Here is a 16,635-nt window from a genome sequence, read left to right as displayed (position 1 = left end):
AGTTTCTGATTCAGGAAGTCTGAGATGGGACCTGAGAATATGCATTTCTAAAGAGTGTCCAGGTGATGCAGAAGCCACTGGGCTCGAGACCACATGTTAAGAACCACAGCTCTACACAAACTAAGCCAGCATCTCTGCACAGTGTATTTAAATATCCCGAATAATTCTAATGGACAGTCAGGGGCAAGAACCACTGGGAGCTCCTCTCCCCACTAATAAAAAGTGTAATGTAGTGTTGTCATCTCTAGATGCCTCTTGTTTACTTTGAGCTAGAGATGCTAATGGGAAAGACCACAGGGAAGAGGAAAACATGGAGACACTAAAGACTGGCTTAATCACAAGCCAGCTGTCCAGCCATCCGGGCGATCGCAGATGAGTCCTGCCCGAGCTGCCTTCTGCAGTCACTTGCTCGGTTGAGAATGAGCCAGTGTTTTCTAACATCCCACTGCAGAATGAACGCTTGGGTAGGCTACTGATGGACCTGGTGAAGCCACCGATTCTCAAACTTGGCAACACATTCCAATCACTGCATAAAATTTAAAAACACTGATGCCTGGGTCATTCCCGGAGATGCATGTTTAAGTGGTATGTACTGTGGCTGAGCATAAGGAGTTTTAAAAGCTCCCTGTGGTTCTCATATGTAGTAATGTTTGAGAACCACCGGTGACTCTGGACTCAAACAGGATGATTTGCTTGTGTAGCCAGTAACTTGGGCTGGTTCCTGTTGGGACAAACCTGGCAGATTAGCTTTTGCCACGGTTGCCAGTGCTCAGAGCTGCTGTGGAGTAAATGGGACAGTAATTCTCTCAGCGTGGACTTAGCAGAGATGATGAAAAGAAAAGGAGGGACTGTGGACTGTGGCTTGCTCAGGCCTTGGGCTCTATTTCAGAGAGACCCAGTCCAAGTCTGATGACAAAGAGGTATATACCTGTCACAAAATGAAAAACGTGACTGGTGGCACTCTGCTCGAGTTCCTCACAGGAAAAGAGGAAGGTCCCTCTTTATATTTTCTTTTGAGGTCAAAATCTATCCTTCCAAAGCACAGATATCCAAAAGTATCATTGGCACAATTTCTCCTTCCCCCTTTTTCCTCTCCTACTTTTATCTTTTTGTCCTTAAATTAATAGGGATAAGTGGAAAGTGCCCCCCCCCCCCCGAGGTTCATGACACAGAACACAGGCCCTTGGGGGATTAAGCACCGAGAGATAGGAATCGGTTTCTTCTTTCAAGGAGCAGGCAGGTCAGCCGGGGAGATAAGATCTGAACATCTTAAATGTCAAAAATAGCGGGACAAAGGCAAGTGCCAAATGAAACATGGCATTAAATGCTGTGGGAGTTTAAGGGGAGATTTGCTCTTTGGGGGCTGAGGTGGCCAGTGATAGCATCGTGGGCCAGGAGGACGGCAGCGGCCCTACAAGGGCGCAATGCAGGTAGAGGTGCAAGGGGACGGGTGTGCCGGGAAGTCGCTCAGAGCAAAGGCCTGGGGACAGGGTGCCCCACGGGTGCTCAGTGGACTGGGAGAGACCTCAGCTGGGCGTCGCAACTAGTTCGTATCAGCGAATAGTAGGAACCAAGAGGGGAGCCAGGTTATTTTTGTGGGACCTTGGGCATCAGGTAAGGAGTGGAGACTAAAATCACAGTTAGCTTCTTTCTTTTCCTCTGGGTTTTTTCCAGATTTTTCTAACAATGAAAATGGCATCACTATTATCAGATTAAAATATAAAATGTGTCTAACTACCAGACACTACTGACTAGCCCTGGATTTGTTTTTTCTGTTTATTATGAGCTGAAGCAGCTATAGGACTACCAACAGGCTTAATAAGGGCAGCTCAGTAGCTGCTATGAGAAAAACACCGCTTTCTACAACATTCCTGGGTTTTTGTTTGCTTATTTGATGGCATGTTTAACTAGGTTTTTAATTGTTACATGATGTGAAAATAACTTGTTGAAAGTGAGAAAAAATTTTATGCTAGTATTTAATCTTATCTCTATGGGATAAGCTCACATCCCAAATTGCTTCGGGGAATGCCTGGATTTCAAGAAGGTTCAAAAGCTAAACTCAGTCATGTGGATGCGCAGAGAGACAGACTGTGTTTTAGCAGCTGAGGTAAAGCATGCCTGCAGATTCAGCAGGCTGGTTGGGAAGCATCATTTGGTCAAATAAACATCAAGCAAGGCTTGCCCTAACTGGAATCACTGTGACAGGCAGTGGTGGCATCAGCCAGCCCCCTCTAGCTAACTCAGGTTCCCTGTCACTCCTAACTCCAGAAATGTGTGTTATATAAGCACTTCTTCCTCCATCACTTTGTTATTGCCTCTGGCACTTACAGATTCCTGGTACCGTGCACGCTCCCCAGACATGAGAATTTAAGACGCCCTTCATAACCCATCACATTGCCTCACTTGCTAGACTTCTACTTAGTCGTTGGTCCCTGAGCACTTCCTTTGCAATAAACTCAATTTCATCAACTGCTCATTATAAATCTGTGCAATTTCCTTGACTTTGTGAACCAGAATGGGAAAGCATCTTGAAATCATATCCTATGAGAGACCGGTTGAAAGAGCTGGTAAAGAAAAATAGGAGTTGAATGTCATCAGATCCATGTGTTCTCTTGCCTGTGACTTTTTTTCTGTGTTGCAAGATTAAAAGCTCCTTGAGAGAAAGGGACCGTATAAGTGTTTGAGTCTCTCGAATTAAATGTCAAGTAAAAAACATCACAATTTTTAAAAAAGGCCTGGTCTGTGGAGGCTACGTAAGGCGAGAGGGTTTAATGTTCCTTTTTAATTATGAAGTGCAGATGTCTCCCTGTAAGGCAAATTCTTTATTTGGAATTATTGCTGATATAAAATCAGACCAAGAGAAATCTTGAGATGGAGGGACATGTACCCTTTTGGTTCCAGCTTCTATGCTGATCACTGTTTCTCTGTGAAAGTGAAGACAAACCTGGGGATGTCCCTTAATAACTCTTTCTATATCCATTATCTGGAATAAGCAGGAAATATAAATATGATCCCCAGCTCCACTGAAGACAGGCCCATGGTTACAAGTTTTTAGGAAAGATTCTTATTGTTGACTTTTTTCAGACAGAGTCCAGGCTGAAACAACCAACCTTTTTGTTTAACTTTACCCAAGGGTGGATTTTTGTCTCCCTTACACTCAGAATATAGTCCTTCAAGGTTTCTACCATTCTACAGGGTCTCTGTTCCAGCTCTAAACCCCAGGGGGACCCCAAGCCTTGCATCTTTTATAGCTTATCTATTAACACCCCCAACTCTTCCCAGGGTAGAGAAATCAGTGTTGATCTCTGGGATTTCCCTTACTTTCTGGAGAGTTCATTTGTACCTTTACAGATGCTATTGGTTATATGTTATTCAGCACTGGTGCTGCTATGTAATGATGCTATTCAGATGATCTATCTTGTCACATCGCTAAATGGAAGTCTTAGACTTCCTCCTTTTTATAAAGCTTAAAGTTCTTTTTATTAAAGTTTAACATACATACCAGAAAGTGAATAGATCACATGTGAAGAGCTCATTGAATTTTCACATAATGAACATGCTATGTGTTTGATGTCATGCTAAGCAGTTGAACCCCAGAAGGCCACTGGAGTCCCCCTGGTCATTAAACCCCACCTCCCAAAGGTAACACAATTGTGATTACTACCACTGAGCTTTGTATGAATGGAATCATACAGAACATTCTCCTTTCTCTCCCACATTATATACATAAAATTCATTCATGTTTCTGTGAGCAGCAAAGCTATTCTTTCTCATAGATGTATTGTAGATTGCTGTATGGTTATACCAAGCCTCATCCGTTCTACCATTGATGCACATTTGGAGTGTTCCCAGTTTTTGAACATTCTTGCCCATGTCTTTCAGTACACACTTGCGTCATTTCTGCTGGGTCTGCTCCAGGAGTTGGGGCTCCTGGGTATGTAGCATATATGCTGTGGCTGTACTAGTTACTGCCTAAGTTTGCCAGAGCGGCTGTACCAATTTTTGCTCTCCCAGCAGTGCCTGCAAGTGCCAGTTGCTGCACAGCCTTGCCCACATTCAGTACTGACAGAAACAGTAGAAGCTGGAAGTTAATGGAATTACATTTTAAAAGTGCTGAAAGTAACTAGCTGCCAACCAAGAATTCTAAACTGAGACTGTCAGCCTCATTTCTCTGCATTTCCTTTTGTCCTGGCTGCCCTGTGAGCTCTGGATTCCTGTTTGTGCCTCTCAGTTCCCTTGAGACTGACAAAGGCTCTGCTCAGCTTCTCTGCCCCTTAGCAGGGCTTTCTGCTCGACTACTCAGCCTCTCTTCTGCGCAAGTGCCTCAAGGCGAGAGCGGGTACAGAATGTCAGGCTCAGCTCAGTGCTCTTCATTTCGCTTCTGCCTTGCTCTTCAAATCCATTCTGCCTCGGTAGCTCTGCTGCCTTACTATTCAAATCCATTCTGCCTCGGTAGCTCTCCCGTGCTTTCACACAGATTTTGGGTGTTATTTTAATTTTATCCAGCTCTTTTCATTTTATTCTACTGTTTTGTTGTTGTTGTTAAAAAGGTACAAGCTAGTTCATCTCAGCTGGCACTGTAATTTTTATATTTATTCTTTTTTTTTTTCCCTCTAGACAGAGAGAGAAAAACATTGATTTGTTGTTCCACTTATTTATGCATTCATTGGTTGATTCTGGTATGTGCCCTGACTGGGGATTGAACCCGCAACCTTGGCATATCAGGGTGACTCTCTAATCAATTGAGTCAGCCAGCCAGGGTCCAGATTTATTCTTTCATTAAAATGTTCCAAACAATTTTTAAATCAAATGTTCTGCTATCAGCCGTGACGAGGTGTGTTTTTTGTTTTTTTTTCTTGTATTCTGAGAGCATCTAACCTACTTCAATTCACAGTGTATTTTCTGTTAACACAGTTGCCTCAAATAGGAAGCATCCACTTGCTGCTTTTGTCTTATCGCTTTTATTTTAACTACTGACCCCTGTAAAGTCCAGTTTATCCACTTTAATCCAATGTATTGCTGAAAGTTCTACCCAATGCAATAAGGCAAGAAAAGAACATAAAGGGCATACAGATTGGAAATAAATAAAACTATATCTTATCACAGATAACATGATTTTCTGTGTAGAAAATCCAAACAACTGTACAAAAAACTTCTAGAGCTAATAAGTAAGTTCATTAGGGTCACAAGATATTAAGATGAACTCACAAAACTCAACTGTACTTATATATTATCAATTAATGAATGTGGTCACTGACATTAAATATAACATCATATAATTTTTCAAAAAATAAGTATACTTAGAAGTAAATTTAACAAAACATGTACAGGACACAGGTGCTGAAAACGACAACTGTTAATAAAAGAAATCAAAAGAAAACTAATAAATGGACTTATCGTGCTCATGAATTGAAAAACTTAACATAGTAAATATGTAAATTCTCTCCAAATTGATATATAGATTTACTACAATTCCTGTCAAAATCTCAGCAAGATTGTTTATAGATATAGAAAAGATTATTATACAATTCATATGGAAAGGTAATAAAGTAGAATAGCTAAAACAATTTTTAAAAAGAACAAAGTGAGAGGAGTTAATCTACTCTCTTTTCAAGATTTATCACATGGCTACAGTAATTGAGATGGTAGTATTGGCAGGGGGTAGAAACATAAATTAATGACATGGAATAGGGAACTCAGAAAGAGACCCTCGAAAAGATGCCCAACTTATGTTTGATAAGAACACAAATGCAATCCAAAGGAGGAAAGACAGCCTTTTCAACAAATGGTATGGGTCTGGAGCAATTGGACATTCATGGGCAAAAATAAAATAAATAAATAAAAAATGAACCGCAACCTAAATATAACACCTTTTATAAAAGTTAACTCAAAATGAATCACAAACTTAAATGTTGAATATAAAACTATATGACATTTAGAAAAAACCCTGGAGAAAATCTTTGGGATCTAGGTCTAAGCAAAGCATCCTTAAACTTGATATATAAAACACAGTCCATAAAAGGAAAAATGGATAAATTGGACTCCATCAAAATTTAAACTTTTGTACTGCATAAGACCCTGTTAAGAGAATGAAAAGTCAAACTACAAACTGAGAAAAAATTTACAAATGACATATCTGACAAAGGACTAGTATCAAAATATATAAAGAATTCTCAAATCTCAGCAGACAAAAATGTTAAGAGCAAAAACATGAAAAGATATTTCATCAAAGAAGATAAGCAGATGGCAAATAAGCACATGAGGAAATATTCAACATGATTAGCCCTTAGAAAAAGGCTGATTTAAAACATGAGATATCACTATACACCTATCAGAGTGGCTAAAATTTAAAAAATGACACCACCACCAAATGCTGGTAAGAATGAGAAGAAACCAGATGGCTAATACATTGCTGGTGGGAGTGTGTACAGAACAGCCGCTCTCGGGGACGGTAGGGCAGCTTCTCAAACAACTAAACACGCCTGGTTGGGGTGGCCAGTTGGTTGAGCATGGTGCCATTGGGGAAAACTGAATGAAGGGCACATGAGATCACTCTGCACTACTTCTTCCAAATACATGTGAATCTACAATTATCTCAAAATCTGAAGTTTAATTAAAAAACAAACAAAATCAACCTGTAAAAAAACACATGCTAGTGTGCCAATGTTGAGAAACCGTAATCTAGGAGGAAAGACAGACAGACCAACCAAGGAAGCTAAGGAAGGGCTGTGAGCCTGGTTGGGAGGAAAATCAAGGAAGGTTTCACAGAATTCATGTCATTTGGTTTGAGCCTCGAAAAACATCAGGTTTCTAGGAGCAGAAGATAGGAAAAAATGTTTTGTTGTCAGAATGGTCAAAAATTGCGTCATGGTGTCTCAAGGTACCGCGCAGGCAATGGTGAGGTGGTCTGGGCCTAGATCAAGGAGTCACTGCGCTTCTTGAGTAATAATAGGTGCTGAGTTTCAGGTGCCAAGCTCAGAGTTATAAATGTAATTGATGCGTCCAGGAGTGAAGCACAGTTACTCCTCTACTCTTGACAAAAAGATCCAAGGGCAGAGAGAGTCAACGGAGTAGCCAAGTAAACCTAGCGGTAAGCAGTCAGGGCTCCTTGACACTTAGGTGTGACTCTTGATTTTAAGTGTTAGCCACGCCTTCGTAGGCAGTGAGTGGCACGTTCTGACCTTGGTTTCAGTAATCTATCTGGTGGTTGGTTGTCTGGCACCTGCTTTAGAAAGGAGAGAGATCGGGGACAAAGAAGACTGGAAATGAACGAGGTCCTGAATTGGGGGAAATGGAAAATGGCACAGAAAAGAATAGACGGATAATGGTGACATTTCAGAGGACTTGGAGACACCCAGCTTGGCAAGAGAACCCTGAGCTGATTCTGAAGTTTCTAGTGCAAGGTAGAGGTGCCACTTCTCAGGATGTCCCTTCCTGAAGTAGAAATGCTGGAAGATAAACAGATCCAAGGGGGATGGCAGCAGTGATGTGACTGGTTTGAGACGTGCGAGGTGCGAGGTGCTGCTGGTGATTTCCAGGAACTAGTTAGAAATTTGGTTCTATAGCCCAGGAGACAGGGTCAGACTGAAGATACATCGTTTGATGTTGGATGAGGCTACTTGAGAGGAGCTTCCAGAACTTAACTTGGTAGAACAGCGACACTCAGGTTAGGGCAAGTTAGAAGTAAAGAGAACAGAGATGCCGGAGAAAACCTAGAAGACAAAGTGCTGAAGTGTAGGGCGAGGAATCGCAGAAGAGATTATTCATGGCAGGACTTGGAACCTCACAGAAATTCTGCAGGATCAGACAGGGGAGAAAAGCATCGAACTGAACACTCACGTGGACCATCCCTGCAGAGGGAGACCAGGAGGGAGCATGTGGGATGTGAGGGTTTCATGCACAGAAAGAATCGGGTAGGAGTGGGCGGCAGGTGCCGCTAGTGTTTATTTTCCAATATATTTGGTAATATTGTGATTCAAGTTATGTTCCTCCCATTACATTTCTTGCACCTGGTGAATTGTTCTCTAGCATCACTTTCATAATTATATGTGTTTGTCAAGAAACCAAAACTAGCGGAGCCACACAGAGTTACTACTGCACGGTGAGAAGGCCTTTTACTGGAGACTTGGTCACTTTTAACATCTCATTTTAATTCAGATCATTTTATGTCTATTTTATTTACATACAGTTTCTGTTATTGGAAACTGAATGTTGATGAGTAAGTGGAAATTTACATTTTCACTTTGGACTTTTTAATTTTCAGAGCTAGGTTAGGGAATGTGTGTATATATGTGTGAATTTTGTGAAAATTATATTTTGTGCCTTCCAATAGTTGATTAAGCTTTCTTACTCAGTTCTGATTTTGCTTGAATGCCTGTGAATCTCACAGTAAAAGACTTTTGTTTCACAACCTCTGGGAATACCATGCAGTGCAGAATATGAGATTTTTAGAGGCCCAGACTAACTTGGTAGAAATTCAAATCCATCTTTTATCTTTTGGATAAAAGCCTTTGAAATCCTTTTAGTGTGAAGTTATCAGCAGGCTTGATTCTCATATAACCTCATTACTAACCCAAGGATTATTCGCAATGCATGGAGAGCAAAGCTCTGTGGCTGAAACTCGTTTTTTATCAGTTCTTCAGTCCAGGGATAAGCCACATGTGGTCCACCCCGTTCTGCTCGGGAAATTCTGCCTGCCCTACCCCCACCCCCCTTGGACATAAAGCGCAAACTCAGGGCTCTCATAAATTGTGTGCTGAAGAAACCTGTTCAACTTTATTTGAGCATTTCTCAAACTTATTTAACCACAGAACCTTTTTCTACCTTAACATTTTATAACTCACCTAAGGGTTTTTTGTAAGATAAGAAGTGGAACGGATACTTTTAAGGGATTGATGCTTCAGATCTAAAGTCTTCTGCTGGAAGTAATAAACTATTCTCAATATATCTTTGCGTTGTGGATTGGACTTGGTAAGTGTGAGGAACAGTTCTCATCCAGCTTCATCACTGATCATCCTTCTCTTCCAAGAATGGCAAGAACTGGCTTATTAGGCACGGGGCTTTCTCATATTTTCCTGAAGGAAAAAAAAAAAAAAAAAAGAAAGGTTCATTGGTGGTTGTCTCTACTTTCATTCAGTGGAATAAGCTTCCAATCAATAAATTAAAAGAGAGTTTGTTATGGATTGAAAAGTATGAACAAAAGGTAGTTATATCATGTTCACTAGTTGTTCTTCTCAGGCTTAGTTAAAACAAAATAATTCACTATTTGAGGGACAAATGTAGTTTCCAGAATTGATACCATGTGATGATTTACTTGTTCCATAACTGTGTGATCTTATCGGCTGAGATTTACATTTGGAGCAATAAAACCTCTGGCAGCTGCTCCTGGTTGTCTGCACATAGAGGAGACCAAGATAAGAACATTCCTTTCCTATGGCTGTCTTGAACATCTGAAGTTGGGGTGGGGATGGGAAAGGTTTACCTATCAGGGCCATAAGTGACCAAGTCTGATGCCAGAGAAGTAAACCAGCCCTCTTTGGAAGAAACGGTAAATCTCTCAGGTCATGGCCCTCCGTATGTTAAAACCTGTCAGAAGCTTAAAAAAAAAAATAAGGGGACAGCTGCCACCTCCTCTTCATCAGAAAAACCATCACGGCAATTTAAAAATATTATGGGCTTTCAACTTTTCTTATGAGCTCATAAGGTGACCTAACTGACCCCACTCTCTAGGATCACGAGCAGCATAGGTCTGCCTTGTGACCTGATTCCAGCTGACAAAATTCTGGGCAGGGTGCAGTGTGGGGACAGCATTTGGGGGATGGCACAGACACAGATTCAGCCCACATACACCCACCAAGAGTGTAACCATTGGGAAAGTCGGTGTCCTTAGCAAGACTCAGTCGGACGGAGGCCACTCAGGTTCCTGGCAGGTGCGGACATCTAGGGAGATTATTAAAACCCCTGAATTTTCATGACTCCCAGGATGTGTCAGTGCGCTCCGTATGAGCTCATTCTCAGAGCCTGAAATTATTCAGCTTTCTTCTTTGGGCATTAGTACTTCGGTTAAAAGCTGCCAAGATTATGACAGAATCTGGTAGGGGGAATTTTTATTGCCTAATAAATAATATCATAGAAGGTCATAATTCCATATTAGCCACTAAATATCCAAAATGGATAAAGTATGCAAAGTTAGGTCCAAGATGTGGATGAAAAACAGCTCGGTGACATTTCTTGAGAATTACTCATTTTCTTTTTCAATCTGAAAGTGGAACAGGAACATTCAGCTAAATCCCAGGCTTAGAGAGCTGAACACCGCCTGGAGGCTTAAAGAATTACATTGGCAAGGCCATTTTTCTTTAGACTTTAAATTACAAATTTAAAAAAAAAGTTCTCCATGGAATTTTGACTGAAATCTCCAGTTTTCAGGCGTTTAAGACTTCGACCTCTAGAAACTCACATTATGGCCTTTCTTCGCCTACCCCCTGGAATAACACTGAACTCATGCTGGGGAGACAAGGCTCCTCAATTTGGGACTGCTTCCTCGTAGGGTCAGTGTCTTCGACAGTGAATTCTAAGATCCAGCTGTGTTCCTAGGCAAGAAATTCTTTCTTTTGAATGAAGTCCGTTGCTCCAGATACACTGAATCTATTTTTCGTCTTTCTGACCTTACTCAGGAAGAGCTGTTAGAGCTGTTTTACACACGCGCTCGCACACACACACACTCGCGGACAATCGCGTGCACACACACACACACACAGTCTTTTCTATAGTCTTTTATCCCCTTGAAAATCTTTTCACCTGCCTAAGTTCTTGTCTTTTAACCCCATTCTTTGAACTTTTTCACCCCTTCATCTCCCTGAAAATTGCTATGACTCTCACATCCTAATCGCCCCTCCAAACCTCTCCTCTCCTAAAAATAAAAATCAATCCAGTGGTGAATGTGTTGAAAGGCATAGATTGATGCCATTAGGCCTTGGTTTATGGGGATTACGATGGGCAGAGACCACCTCCTCCTACCAGGGCTCGGTGGATCTCCAAGGACACCTCTGGGATTGGCCATAAACCCACACAGTGTACACCCCATGTGCTGTTAGATCCTTTTAGCACTTACAGGGCTGACACTCCTGTTGTTTCCCTTTCAGGCAGGTTGGGCTCACGCTTTCTATGTCAACTGAAACATACTTTTTGTTGTTGACAGAGACCAGATACTGCTACACTCAGCACACAATGGAAGTCACGGGCAACAGCATCTCCGTCACCAAACGCTGCGTCCCGCTGGAAGAGTGCCTGTCCACTGGCTGCAGGGACTCCGAGCATGCCGGCCACAAGGTCTGAGCAACAAAGCGAGTGGCCCTGACAGCAGAGCCAGCCCCCCTCCCCTCAGACGCCGGCCAGTGCCCATGAGCAGTCTTCCTTCCCATGGCGGCTGGCTGTTGACTGTCTTTATAGGATTAGGAGAAAACGCTTCCTTTCCTGCTCGCTCTAAAAGAATCAAGGCTTATACCAGGGTATAGGATAAATTATGTAAACACAATGCCCAGAGGGTATTGGAAATCATCCTAAGCCCTTTCTTCACTCAGAAGAAAGCAATAAAACTGCCAGGAGCAAGGGACCAGTTAGGTCCCCATGGCCAAGCACTGCAGGTGCAATGACAACTCATTGAGCTGGGGGTGGCCAAGGCAGCTTAGCTTTGACAACTTTCTGTAAAGTGGGGCTTGCCCCTTTGTGGGGTGCTGATTTGGGGAAGGTATCCACTGGCTCCTGGGCCATTTTATTGGGGGTTGAGAGAACCATCTCTCTGTGGGTTTTCCCCCTGAAACTTCAGCTGAGGCCTGTACCGAAGCACTCAGTTTAAAACCAACTTCGAGGGCAGCCTTGAAAGAGAACATAAAGAATCAGAAAGGCCGCCAGTCTGGCGGTTGGAATGGGGACTGTCGCTGACTCTCCTGCCGGTCGTTCAGAGCTGGCTGCACAGTGAGCATGTATGTCAGGCCTTGGCCTTTATTTGGAATCCTCCCACTTCACCCATCAGGCTGCCTTCCTGGGGGTGGGGAGCAGCGCCCGCTCGGATAGCCGGCCGTGGTACTGTCCATGGGCGCTTCTTTCTCTCCAGAAGATAGACAGTTAATTTGCAAGAGACTTGTCAAGCACACTAAGAATTAAAGTGTAATCTGTCCACCGGCTCCTGGTTTGAAATGTGAAGGTAAACCCAAGGGTTTTACCTGACCCCCTAACCGGCTGGGCTTGGTTCTCAGGCATTATCGTGGCTGCTTCACCCAGCAGGAAGTTATAGATCAGAGAAGTGACATCATGTTCTAAGGTTGCACAGCTAGTAAGTGACAGAGACAGAATTCCAACTCACTTCTGACCCATTTCTCTCCCGACTTCATAGCGTCTCCCTAGCCCTTGCAAGCCGTGAGCAGACTGAAATCTGTGCAGGGTGATGAATGTAAGATATTACCCATCACAGAGTCTTCACACATTACTGTGTACATGGATCAGACATGTGGATCCACATGATCCACAGTGCATGTGGATCAGACATCACTGTGTATATGGATCAGACATTACTGTGCATGTGGATCACTTGGGGATCTTGTTAAAATACAGATTCTCGTTTGCTAAGTTCAGGGTGAGTTTGAGATTCTACATCTCCAATTAACTCCCAGTTGATGCTGAAACTGCTAATGGTCTGTACATGGTCTGTACTTAGTAGCCATGACCTAAAATAACTTGTCAGTAATTCTTTGCATTTATTTGTGTCTCATGATCCACAAGCAAAGCTGTATAGAGCAGGAATAATTGAATAAATGAAAAACCTTCAAACCTTAGCTCACCCATGAGCATGGAGAGCATGACACAGACAGTTCTAGTGAAAGTAAATATTTAAGTTGACATTATCTGGGTTTCTGCCACTTTGCACTCTCTGTTAAAACCTGGCAAGTGGAAGTTGCCCTCTTAGCAGTTTCCTCAAGTGGTCAGAAGGAGCCTCTTTGGAAAGGTAGGTAAGTATTATTTATAATCCCCACTTCAGAGGGAGAAGAGCAAAGATCTAGGAAGTGTGCGAAACTGTAATAGCCACAGGGTGGATGTCAAAAGCAGAACCCATGTCCCTTGAAGCTTAGCTGGGGGCTTTCATTTGACCACACTGCTTGCAGACGAGATTTCATCCCAGCCCTGAAATGCAGAGCTGGTGTCTCCTTTGTAGAACAGGTTATTCTCCTCTGAGTCTTGCTGTGAGGGAGACAGTTCCTTCAAAAACCTCCACCTCCTTCCAAGACCTGCCAGCTTCTCACCACCCTTCTTCTTCTCTTTCTTTTCTCCAGGTCTGCACTTCCTGTTGTGAAGGAAATATCTGTAACCTGCCACTCCCCCGAAATGAAACTGATGCCACATTTGCCACCACGTCACCCATAAATCAGACAAATGGGCAGCCACACTGCGTGTCAGTGATAGTGTCCTGCCTGTGGGTGTGGCTGGGACTCACGTTATAGCAGCTCAACGGCTCAATGTGTAGTAACGCTCCTTGGGGATCTCGAGGGCCCACAGTCTTGCATGAGTCATTGGCCTGCCAACAGTACACATGTGAAACCACAGCACTCGAGGACGTCTTCCTGGCCAGCATTCCCGCTTCCCATGAGGAACGAGCATTGCTTCAGTGTAGTCACTTCAAGTCCAAGGCCTCATCAAAGCCAGCCTGCCCCTAAAATAGATTGAGTTCTATACCACAAACCTTTGTTTTCATTCCAAGAAATAGTACTGCATTTATTGAGATGTGGGCTCTTAACTTGGAATCTGCATGAGCCACAGGAGGTCTTGGGACTCTCTGAGATGTTATGCGACATGAATAGTTGTGAGTTTTCAGGAGAAAGTTAAAGGACCATTGGTTTAAATATAATCATGAACTCACTTATAGCTTTAGATTTTAAAACTTTAATTGCAAAATGAATGAACTGTTTCCTCGGAGATCCCTACTGAGTCCCTAGAAAAGTAGTGAGCAAATTGTCCAATTTAATTTTTCTAGCATTCTTTCCCCAGTGGTGGGGATCATGTTCCCTCTGCTCTGTGTGGAAGATAAAAAGGCAATCATAAAAGTTTGTTGTTGGGGAGAGGGGACTGGAGAAGGATTTTTCCTAATTTATAGAACTGGCATCTGTAAAGTGGCTATTTGTCCCTTCCTCTAGTTGGGGAGATTGGGCTTGATTTGGCACCTTGTTGTTCTCCATGAGATCCTGGTTCTACTTTGACCAATGGGTGTTCAAGGAGTCCTGCAGTAGGATGGGGTCATCTCTTCCAGTCATGGAGTTCTATTCAGACATAGCTGATTTAGGCAGAGAGAGGACTTTAAAATGAAAGGAAGGAGAATGAACTAGGTTGGTCCTAGTTAATTGTGAGAATCCAGCCAGATCTTCCTCCATCAGCAAGTCATGTTGCCCAAGAACCCTCTCTATTCTTCCTCTTTCAAATCCCCAGTGTCTTTAGGGGGAAGGTTCTACATTAAATTGTCTGGAGATTAATAGGGAAAGAAGACATAATATTGTAGGGTGAAAAGTAGTAGACCAATGGGGTGGTGGTGAGAATAGTAAGGAGACCCAGTGGGAAGTTTTGATTTCTTTTAGTTGGTTGCTTTTGAAGTAGACAGTAAAGATTTCACCATCCTTCCTATATTTTTGGCACCCCAAGTTACAATTTTTTCTTCTTCCTTGTAAATCATTTATACAATATTTATTTTTGTATGGCATAACTAGAAACTAAAATATATTGTAAAAGATTCTTTATTCTGAACAAAACGATCAAATCAGAATACTTATTTTTCAACAGTGGTAGAGCTTGTAATATATGTGCGGTGAACATTATCTATAATACTTGCACCAGTGTTGAAAAAAGTTACTTCTGTTGTGAGCAAGAGTAATGGGTTGGCTTCAAGGTTTTGCTCATGGTTTCCTCAGTGGTTGTGACCATCACTGGTATGTGTTCCTCTGCAGGGTTATGGGGCATATTTGCATGAAATTTGGTGGAGGCATGGCGGATGAAGAGGACAGTGTTGTCAGGGTCCATCTGCTCTGCACAGGAAAATATCTCTGGCTCATAAAATGAGACCTCCTCAGGGACCAGATATGAACTGACAGTGGTAACTCTGATACACAATCATCTAAATTGCATCATATGGCCTTAAATCAAAGTTTGGCAGGCTTTTCAATAAGTTGCTTATAATTGGGGTGGGGAATTAGAGGGAGAGAGAGCAAGACATTTATTAAGCACCTCTTATGTGCCAGGCACTATGCTAAGCACTTTACATAAGTTAGATCATGTAACTCCTACAAGAACCATATAAGGAAAATTACTGCTATTTATACTTTATAGATGAAGGTACCAAGGGTCTAAGAAGCTCAGTAACGTGAAGCCTTTTCCTTCTGATTTAGGATATATAGGATGAGATGGGATTGAAGAGGGAGGGGAGGTAGAATTACCACCCCTAGGAAAATTTGCAGGCTTGACTTCATGGGAATTTGGCCATTTTATCACTCGGAGTTTGTCCAGTCCTGCCTCTGCAGGGTGCCATTTGCATGTGTTCCCAGATGTTTTTCCTTTGGGGGGTGAAGGGATGGTTTCCTCATTCATTCCTCTTGCTACAAGAGGAGACAGGTTGATTCTACACGTAAAGATGCCATAAGACAATGAAAATGGGATGTTGTACATATCTACAAATACATTTTGTGCATGGTCACTCTCCGCTGACACCTTTCACGTACTGCATGAGAATTCAATAAGAGACAAAGTCCAAATGTTGGTTCTTAATGAGAAAATAAACACTCTAATGCCTCCCGGGCTGGTGTGCAGGGCGCAGGTCCACAAGGGCATCGTCTGCTACCCAGGGGGAACAATGTGGCTGTGTGCACCCTGTATGCCTGGTCAGAATGGCTGGTGTTTTATTCTCTGAAAAGAAAGTGATTTGCGTGCCATCCCAGCCTCAAGGAGCCAAGGAAGGGTCGTTAATGTGGAGGACCCAGGACTGGTCATCCATCTGACTTTTCTACCACATTACACCTCCCGATAAATCCCACCATTGGTGATGGCTTGAAGTGCAAAGAGCCATGAAGTGTATATGAACTTATGTGCCACTTATTTATTTTTAGACTCCCCACAGCATTCATGTCAATATGGGATTAATGCCTAAATTTTGTAAATATTGTACATTTTGTAAATCAATGAATAAAGGTTTTAAGTGTATCTCTCCAGGCTCTTCCATGCAAATGCACATGTCAGTCAATGATTTGGGCTCCCAGGTTATGTACAAGGCACTGGGCTTAGTGCCATAGGGAACTGCCTTCCAGGAACTCACTTTCTAGTGGAAGGACAAGAAATGCATGTATGCAAAGATACATAAGACAATTCACTCATGCAAATGATTCATATAGACAGTAAGTGCTGCTGAAATCCAAGAAAGAAAGAGATTACCAGACTTTTCAATCGGGTTTGCAGTTTCCCCAGGACATTTCTTTGTTAAATCAGGCGATATAAAAAGATCATGTGTGCATGTATCACCCCACTAACAATTTTTAAATTTTATTCTATTCTTGGAGGGAATGATGATGATTCAATAGAAAGCATTTTCCCTGAATTGTTTCTTCTGCA

General features: G+C 42.4%; 1 protein-coding gene across 1 annotated transcript in view; it reads left to right on the top strand.

The window, feature by feature from the left end:
* The window catches only part of LYPD6 (LY6/PLAUR domain containing 6), a 113,657-nt gene extending 97,427 nt beyond the window's left edge, over nucleotides 1-16,230 (top strand). Inside the window, exons 4-5 of the mRNA XM_016205569.2 lie at nucleotides 11,198-11,328; nucleotides 13,326-16,230. Of these exons, the coding sequence (XP_016061055.1) occupies nucleotides 11,198-11,328; nucleotides 13,326-13,493 (299 nt within the window). The 3' untranslated portion in view covers nucleotides 13,494-16,230. The remainder of the gene's footprint in view (nucleotides 1-11,197; nucleotides 11,329-13,325) is intronic.
* Nucleotides 16,231-16,635: the final 405 nt, after the last annotated feature.

Source organism: Miniopterus natalensis, chromosome 8 (assembly GCF_054644295.1).
Source record: "Miniopterus natalensis isolate mMinNat1 chromosome 8, mMinNat1.hap1, whole genome shotgun sequence".
Taxonomy (NCBI): Eukaryota; Metazoa; Chordata; class Mammalia; order Chiroptera; family Miniopteridae; genus Miniopterus; species Miniopterus natalensis.
Note: the sequence above shows the minus strand (reverse complement) of the source record. Positions and strands in the feature narration are given on the sequence as shown.